This window comes from Varroa jacobsoni, unplaced genomic scaffold (genome assembly GCF_002532875.2).
Source record: "Varroa jacobsoni isolate VJ856 unplaced genomic scaffold, vjacob_1.0 scaffold_1131, whole genome shotgun sequence".
In the NCBI taxonomy this organism is placed as follows: Eukaryota; Metazoa; Arthropoda; class Arachnida; order Mesostigmata; family Varroidae; genus Varroa; species Varroa jacobsoni.
The window spans coordinates 275,699-284,877 of record NW_019214033.1 but is presented as its reverse complement, the minus strand read 5'-3'; the positions used below and the strand labels follow the sequence as shown (position 1 = coordinate 284,877).

Genomic DNA, 9,179 nt, shown 5'->3' with positions numbered 1-9,179 from the left:
TTTACTTACGAATGCATTACATATGCAGAATATAAAAGAAAAAAAAAAAAGTAATTAACTTTTACAGGGAACGTTCTCAAAGAATGGTGAGAAAAACAACTAGAAAAAAATATTTAGACAAGCATGTAAATGTTAACATGCCTGAATGTGTGCTTTCTCTATAGAATCGATCTGTAGATTTAGACAAAACCTGTAGAATCTACAAAGCAGCCATAGGGTGTCTATAATAACAATTCACAGACACATATCAGTTTGGTATCTTTTGCGTGTTAAATAAGGATGACTCTTGATTTTCTCGTAGTTGAAATAAGCTGTCAAAAAAACAACGTCTAGTGGACTAGTCCGGTGGGGTCTATAACTTATATTTCGCCTATAGCACAGGACAATTGCAAAAACGAGAACATTGTAAGCAGAGTATGTTAGATGTCTGATGACTGGCAATGTATCATCTGGCCCTAGTTTGCTTGGCCAGAAAATGTAGAAAAGGACAGTCCTAGAATACAATTAGAGTCATTTATGTGTGCCGGTCGTCAATAGTGTATATATATTTATTGAATTTTTTTGTAAAAACTTGTGCCGAATTTTATGACGCCGCTCAAAAGCATAAGGCCTGTGTGGAAATTGGAGAGATATTTCAATACTATCTCATACTCTAAAAATAAAACCGTTTGCATCTGAAATACATACAGAGATTCAAAAATAGCCAGGAAAATAGTAATAACTAACGTATGTCACGTACTGACATCTATATCTAATCATCATTCTTTACCATTGCAGGTTTAGTAGGACATTGCTGCTTTCCGATAATTAGGAGTTGGATAAAAACTTCATCCTGAATGGCCGACCCTGCTAAAGATCTGACACTAATATATACTGAATTTATGTTTAAGCTTTATAGCTCCATTGAAAACCCACATTAATGGTTGGATATGAAATTATCCCAATAGTCATTTTAATGAAGTACTGTGAAGATCATTAGAAGTTGAGTGCGCACAACGCGAGCTAGCTTCAAGCTGAATATTACAGAGTATGAAGGTATCAACTTATTGACGAATGCCACAGGATGCTTGCGTTGATTATCAAATTGATTGAGGGCAAATGAACGGCTGTAAGGATAATCTCGAACAATCACTAAATGATCAAGAAGGGCGAATAACCGTATTCATTTGTCGTTCTCAGGATTTCATCAAGACTATACTGCTTAAGCAGCAGATTCGCTATATATGCCGTATTATACGTACGTATAGATATGCCGTACTCTCCATACATAGTCCTTTTCCCCCGTTATATGGACGGCTGTATATAAGAAGCTGACGCCTACTTTATCGCTGCGTTCGGTTGGATCTAGTCGTCTAGCCGTTCATCATGAAAGTGCTGTTTGCCATCGCTCTTCTAGCTGCGGGTATGCCACTTTGCCATACTTTTAACCCAGTCTGTACTAGGTCAACAAATGATGGTATGCCCAAGTATATGCGTATCAGGTTGATATTGCTCCTCGAAAGTGCTTATCCTAGATAGTTATAAGTGGCTGCTGCAGTGCCTTTTCGACGTTCTTTCGGAAAAAGTGTCCTTCCAGGATATATAAACTTGTAATGACGTTTACAATTTGTATAACTAGTAACGGAGTTCTAATTCTCTTCAGAGCGAAGAATCGACTTTGTCTTCTTATTAGTCGTGATGGGGCGCTTGTTATGTCTTTGCCCGTAATTAAGCCACAGGCCCAAGACATAACCATATTTTAGCCGTTTTCGTGAGGGATTCAATATGGAGACTTACTCAGAAAAGGCTTGGCATGTTTTGCACTAATATTGATATTTAGTGATCGCCGATATATTACCTTACCCATTAACTTTTCCAGCCGCCAGCGCTGAGGTGTTCCAATTTGTTGGACAGCGTGGCTACAACACTACCGTGTATAGTGTGCGTGGTGGCGTGACCGTCGGCTCTCAGGAGCTGACAGACACGAAGACCGCTCTTGAGTATAACGGAACCTTCGTCATCGAAAAGATTGGTCAGGGTCAATACCTCGCCCAGTTCACCCAGTTTGCTCTTAGCAAATACGATCAAATCGACAGGAGGATCCAAGATGAAACCTTCAATGATCTCAAGCCTGAGGAGCAGCACCTCGCCAAGGTCCTCCACGTGGGACAAGCTTACGAACCCGAGATGCAGAAACCTATCAGGTTCTCCATGGAGAAGGGTCGGGTGACGCGCATGGAGGCTGGACAGAATCACCGCCAGTGGTCGCTTAACATCTACCGAGCTGTCCTAACTCTTCTTCAGAACCAGGTCAAGAAGCCCGTTAACCAGGCCGTGCCCTTCGTTGAGTACAAATACGAGGATGGTATCACCGGCAACTGCAAGGTCCAATACGAGATTTTTTCTCAGCCTAAGGATGGAACCATTCAGGACGTTTATAACATGACCAAGACCAACAACTACAAGCAGTGCCTCGGCCGTCCCGTCTACCTTCACCTGAAAGATATTCACCGCGGCTGCGCTGGTGTCTGCGACAATCACCGTCCCGAGAACTTCCTTAGTCAGTACGAGGAGGAGACGACCGACTTTGAGATGAAGCCTACTCCCGGATGTCCCGTTAACCAGCAACACAAGGACTCTCTTGTGTCCTTTCAGACCGTTGCCAAGTACAATTTTTCCAAAGGCTTCCTTGATGAGGCTCGCTCTGAGTCTATCGATGTGTTCCGTCTTTTTGGTGGCAGGATGCAGGTCTTCAGTCGTCTCCAGCTCCGATTTCGCGACGTCCAGGGCCCCAAGATTGAGCAGCTCTCCGACGTGAAGATCTACGAAACTCTTCAACAGCGTCTTCCCAAACAGGAGGAGGATGAACTTGACATTCCTGTCTTTGCTCTAATGAAAAAGCACACCTTATACCACCGATATCCTCTGTACTTCCAGCAGCAATTTGAAAATGTTATCCGTGACCTTCACAAGCTTCAAGGTAACCAGAAGCATGACCAAAACGAGCAGCAGGGTTTTGACGCCCCCGCTTATCTGGCTGAACTTATCCAAGCCATCTCCGGTATGACTGAGGAGGAGATCAAGAAGACTATGCCCAGTGTTGTCCGTTCACAGCAACCCAACCAGCTTTCTGAGGAGAATAAGCTGCAACGCCAAGTCTGGGTTGAGCTTCTCGGCAAGGCTGGTTCCAAGTCCGCTGTCAAGGTAGCCATTGAGCTGATAAAGGGCAAGACTTTCACCTCCTCTGAGGTTCGCCGTATCCTTCAAGACGTCGCCGCTTTCCAGTCATATCCCGACATCGATATGATCGAACAGGTTCTTGGCCTTTGTCTTCAAAGTCAAGGTCTCTCCGCCACTGTTAAGGCTACCGCCTGCGTTGCCGCTGGCAAGATCATCTCCAAGGGCTGCAATTCCAAGGTGCACCAAAAAGTCCAGAAAAAGCCGCAATATAGGCAGCAGCTTGTTAATGGCAAGTACGACTCTATTTATCACGACGGAGATCAGCAGGGCGAAAACCAGGAAGAGCCTGACTCAGAGACCGAAGGGTATGAGACCACCATGGGCCACCTCGCCATAAAACCCAAGTTGCGTTGCACTTCCGACAAGCTCCAAGAGTATATTCAGCGTCTTACCCAGACTCTGAACCAGGCTACTGGGTTCAAAAACATCGTTGCCCTCATTAACGGCCTTGCCAAAGTTGAGAAGCCCGAGATTCTCCCTGAGCTGGTCCCGTATGTCGAGGGAACCGCCCCTAATATGCAGCAGGCCCATGAACAGGGTGAGAACCAAAAAGAAAGTGTCGAATTTTTGCGTCGCGTCGCCATCCTGTCTCTTCGTAACATCGCGGTCAAGTACCCCAAAGAAATCAATCCTATTGTCCGCGTCATATACCTGAACACCACCGAGCAGGTCCAGACCCGTTTGAATGCTTTCGACGTTTGGATGAACACTCAGCCCGCTCAGTGGGAGGTTGACAGGGTCATGCAGGTTGCCAACAGGGACTCCTCCGTTGAGCTTACCTATTACGTGTATAACACCTTCAAAACCGCAATGCAGGCTAAGGAACCTTGCTACCAGCTTTTGTAAGTGTTCCATTATATATTTATATTAGCGTTTATAACCAATATGTGTGATAAGTTTGAATGTATGCGTCGATTCGGTTTGAATGTAGAATTTAATTAATTGAGACACCAAATTCTATATGTACAGAGTGCGTTGCTCTCCCGTATATTTTTTGGACTACGCCTCTTCTGTTATAACGAAGCGTGCATGCATTTATATGCAATTTACTTAATTTATTTAGTTCCCCGATGTTTTTATTATGTTTTTCACCACTTGCTACACTCACCTTTCAGGGCTCACCGCATTCGCACCGCTTGGGCCCAGATGCGTTCCTTCGATCTTGGCATGATTTTGTCCCATGTCAGCTCCAAATTTTACTACAATAGTATGTAGCTTTAGAGGTGACCAAAATATAACCTATACCTCATAATTATTTATCGTCGATGACACGTTAGCTTTAAATTAAGAACTTTTTCCTTGCTGGCAATTTCAGCTGCTGAAGGTTACGGCATCCGCGGTATCTGGAAGATGATTGCTTCTAACACAACTGTTCTGCCTGCATTCTCCCATGTTAAACTCGAACAGGTCCGCGGTCCTTTCATGCGGGCACTCTTCGGAGCTAAGCTCCTCGTCAAGGGCGGCAACAAGATCTGGGAGGAACTCGTTGGAAGGGACGGTCTCCTTGAACGTATGTCTCAGGCTGTTAACGGCCAGGTGAACAATGGACCTCGCCAACGTAGTACTGAACAACTTATAAAATACATAGCCCAGGGTATAAACAACCAAGATATCGGCAACGAAACCCCCAAGGCTGTTCTTTTCTGGAAGCTCTTTGCCGGCGAAGCTATTGTTCCTATAGATGAGCAATATGCAAGTGAGCTCAAAGCCGAGCTTCTCCAGAGCATAAACAACGTCGGAAAAGAAGGCGTTAGCGGCCATTTTATTCGCGTGCTCGTCCCAACCAAAGCCTTCTTCGTTGAGCCCAACCCTATCGGATTTCCTATTGTACACTCTACCATTCATCCTCTTGTGATTTCCGTACGGTACAGAAACCTCAAGCTCCATTATCGCAACCAGGAGGGCCACCTTATCCCTAAAGCTATTGGGGTTAGTGGTACCATCCAACCTGTTATACTTTCTTTCCGTCAGTCGCGCGTTTTCGTCGCCGAGGAGGAACCTCAGCTTGCTCCCACTATGAAGATCACTGACGTCAAGGAATTCAACGTTAAAGTTAACTTTGATGTTCATTATGATCAAGCGGAACAGCGTTTCCGCGCAAGCGTTAAGCCCCAATTCGGGCGTGTCTTTCACACTGCGTTCTGCCCCGAGCTTAAGCTTGCGGCGAACACCATTGTCAGCAAAAAACCCAGCAATAGCCTCGTCAACTATACCAATTGTGTTAAGACCAGGCAGCAACTTATCCAACATGACCTTAAGGTCGGCGACCACCAAACCGGCATGGTTATTCGTCTCACTGGTGAGTCCCGCCAGGTCTGGTCCGCTCTTGGCATACTCGGCTCTGTGGAATTCCGCCGTGAGGGTTTCCTTGGGGCTATCATCAACAGCCTTAACATGGGAATGCACCACCACGCTATATCCCTCTACCTTGAGGCTGACAAGCAACAACCTGTTAATGAGTGGACCGTCGTCATCGATATGGATTCCAACCTTGAGCAGCTTGCCAAGCAACCCGTTAACCAGCAGACTGAAAAGGTTCAAAAACCGAAGCTCCAATGCCAGCTCTGTTCTAAAGAGAGACTTTATTACGAGTTTCAGCAAGTTATGCGCAAGGTTAGGGAGATGCTCCAGAAGTCTCAGGATAATATCGGAGAGGTAACTGTTGAAAAGCAGATGCTTATCAAGATTGAGGGCCGTTACCAAGGCCAGCCCAAGCGCACCTTCAAAGTTGCCATGAAGAAAATCCACAATTTTGAACAGACCAAGCAATACTACGCACTTGCTGTTGAGCATCAGGGTTCTAACAAAAGTATTGAACTTTTTGCCAATCTCTATTATCCTACCATCAGATCTCCCTTCCATTATGACCCCACCTATTCTTCTGAGGATGAGCGTATGAACGGCAGCCTCGTCGCTAACATACAAGGCTGGCAGGAAGGGCAGGTCTATTTTGTCAACTTCCAGGCTATGAAGTCTAACGAGCAGAAGCAGAAGTCCGAGTATGAATGGTTTGAGATTCATTGTCTTGCTGAGCAGGAAGCCAGTAGGGCTATGACTGATTCTTGCAAGAGGGCCACCTTCAAGGACAACTTCCTGGACAGCATGGAAATAAGGATTGAGCTTCCTCAGAATGTCCATCCCAAGGCTCAGAATCTTGCCTTCAAAATGCTTGATATGGTTAAGTACATACTCTACCCCAAGATGCAGATCCAGATGCCTAGCACCGAGGAGAGACGACATCAGCAGACGTTTTGGGGCGAGAAAAAGGAAGTTCTTATCTTTGCCAACGCCATACGCGAGTCCCCCTGGTCTTTCCTCTATAATGTCCGCATCGTGATGCCCTTCCAAAACGTCGTCTTTTCTCAAATCCGTCTCCCTGGGCTCCGTTTTTTCCACACGCAACTCACCGATAGGCAGCAGCTTGAGCACGGTCTTTTCCGTGGTCAGCACAATAACCGCTGCGTCCTGGGCGACAAGTACCTCCGTACCTACGATAACGTCACTTTCAGTCTCGACGTCAAAGAGGGCTGCGACTATCTTCTTACCCATGACCAGTCTGCGGGCGACCCTGACTTCACCGTGACCTTCGAGGTGGTTAAGCCTCACACTTTCGGCAGGAAAATCCGTGCCCAGCTCCAGAACTACCTCGTGGAGTTTTTTCCCTTCACCACCACCGACCGCCAATTTCAGGTTACAATCAATGGACAGCAGCACTACCTCACTTTTGAAAAGCCCATCGTGTTTAGCTACGGGCGCCAATGCAAGCGCGCCGCTATCCACGCTTATGAGACTTCCAACTCCCACCATGCTCCAGTTATTTCCCTCTTCACAGAGTCCAAGGAGTTCGGCGTAATTTTTGACGGTGAATCCGTTCAGGTCCACGTCGACGATAAGTATAAGGGCGCCACCAACGGTATCTGCGGCAACAACGACGACGAGCAGGATCACGAGTTCATCGGACCTCACGGTCATGAGTACGAGCATTCAAATGAGTTCATCGCTTCTTACAGCATCAGTCAGCAGTGCAAAGCTCCCGTCCTGAATACCTATAAGCAGCAGATGGAGGCGCTCGAGAGGGCTCTGCGCAAAATCCGCCAGCCGGAGTGGCAGATGAAAGAACAGAGATGCAAAGATATGCAGACGTCCCAGCACCAGCAACAACAACATACCCAGAACCAGTTTAGCCAGCACTGGAACAAAATCGTTGAGGAGCAGATGTTCCTGGCCGTGACCCCCGAAGAACACCAACAGTGGGGCGGGAAGATATCCAGCCAGGGCAGGATAAAAGTTATGGATCAGGATAATCATCCAGCTCTTGAGACTTTCGCAAGTTCTCATAATGGACGCGGTTACTTCTTTACCAGGAAATCTGGATACACTGAGCCGATCTATGCTACCGGAAACAACGAGACTAATATGTAAACCATGCGCGATGTGCGTTGGGGCAATATCCTGGACACTTTTGTCCTCGATCCCCATGTCCATTACCGTCAACGTACCCAAATGCATTGCGCAAATACTCACATCATTAATAAAAACGGTTCAATGTAAGATGAATATGTATCAGTTACTTTTTTCTCTTGAGGGAAATGTTCGGTTACGAAATCGTATCCATTTTCTTCATAAGTAAACGGTTGTCGTCAAAAACTGGACAAACGACGATAGTCGAGTATACTATGAGATACGGTTCCCCAGTGTTGGTATGATATAGGAAAAAATAAATTAAAAAAAAATTAAATTAAATCTTGTTACTGGACCCCGTCATGCCACACATCCTGCATACATGAATCACAATAGATAATGTAAAAAGCTAGCGAAAATAAAAATACAATACTAGTCGTCATCTGGAAATTGGATTTAGCAGTCGTTAGAATCAAATTATTAGCCTATGAAGGCACCAAAACTGATTCTGGGATTTTGTTTTTCTCTACTTATTCAAAGCTATCCGGTAATATACGTTGTTCGCGGATTTTGATCGAACGACCTTTGCCTCTTTTGAATGCTTGTAGAAAATTTCGATCCTTGCAGGAATGGCCTGTCAATGAAAAAGATGTCCTTTCATACAAAATTCCACAAGGAGAGTGCCTTTAAGTAAATTTTCGCAATGCTTTTGACTGTATGTAACGTATAATGAAACTTCCGTTCGACGCAAATAGGTAGTGAAGATTAAATTTATTTTCTTTACCGACTCCAGCTTGTAGCAACGACCCCATTTAGGTTTTAAGTGATGCTTGATAATTGATTGGTATTGACTCCGGGATAGATAAATGGGGACATAATAAAAATGGGAGAATGATTAAAAATTGACCCTGTGTGTTATGAGGTAGACTGAATTGGAACAATGTATTATACGACATTTGACATGCGCTGCCCTAAGTAAACGTTTATTATTATAATACACTGATTTTAATTGATCAAAGCTACAATAGTTGGCCAAAAGTCAAGTGCTGCATAGGTTTTTACTGTGAGCGATTACGCTAAAGTATTATTAAGAGTGTCTAAAGAGAGACAATTTTCATATCTGAAATTTGGGCATTCCCAAAAGGGTTTCAGTATTGACACACGCTATGCCGTGTGGCACCTAAATATTAAATCGATCGTGAGCCGCGTTAACGAAAGATATTCAGTGTTCGGTAAAGCAGACTTTATAAAAGCCGTTTATCATGGCTCTCATCAACAAATAAGACTTGATCACCAAAAATGTCTCTGTATTTTCATCTAATTTAACTATATAACTAATAACGCGCGTAAATTAACTGTGTGTTACTATATCACTTTTTGAGCCTAAGCTTGGCCACTGGAACGCTTGCAACCATGCTTTCTTAATTCTTTTTTTTTATCAGATACAAGTGTTTCAAATGTAGAGTATGCACCTCTGTCTGAATAAACATAGACAGATTGAATACACCTCGGCTAAGATCAATCTAGATAAATAAAATAAATAAAGTCTAGATAGTGAA

General features: G+C 44.6%; 1 protein-coding gene across 1 annotated transcript; it reads left to right on the top strand.

Annotated features, from left to right (window-relative positions):
* The first annotated feature begins 1,336 nt into the window (after positions 1–1,336).
* Positions 1,337–7,776, top strand: LOC111266955 (vitellogenin-3). The gene is made up of 4 exons (XM_022844843.2): positions 1,337–1,402; positions 1,859–4,061; positions 4,335–4,426; positions 4,535–7,776. The coding sequence occupies exons 1-4, from the start codon at positions 1,366–1,368 to the stop codon at positions 7,639–7,641; spliced, it is 5,439 nt and encodes a 1,812-aa protein (XP_022700578.1). The 5' UTR covers positions 1,337–1,365; the 3' UTR covers positions 7,642–7,776.
* Positions 7,777–9,179: the final 1,403 nt, after the last annotated feature.

Bases quoted from the DNA above. Each gene is read 5' to 3' on its own strand.
- LOC111266955 (XM_022844843.2), top strand. From the start codon at position 1,366: ATGAAAGTGCTGTTTGCCATCGCTCTTCTAGCTGCGG. The intron at 4,062-4,334 runs GTAAGTGTTCCA...CTCACCTTTCAG, and splicing joins GAACCTTGCTACCAGCTTTT to GGCTCACCGCATTCGCACCG. The intron at 4,427-4,534 runs GTATGTAGCTTT...TGGCAATTTCAG, and splicing joins CTCCAAATTTTACTACAATA to CTGCTGAAGGTTACGGCATC.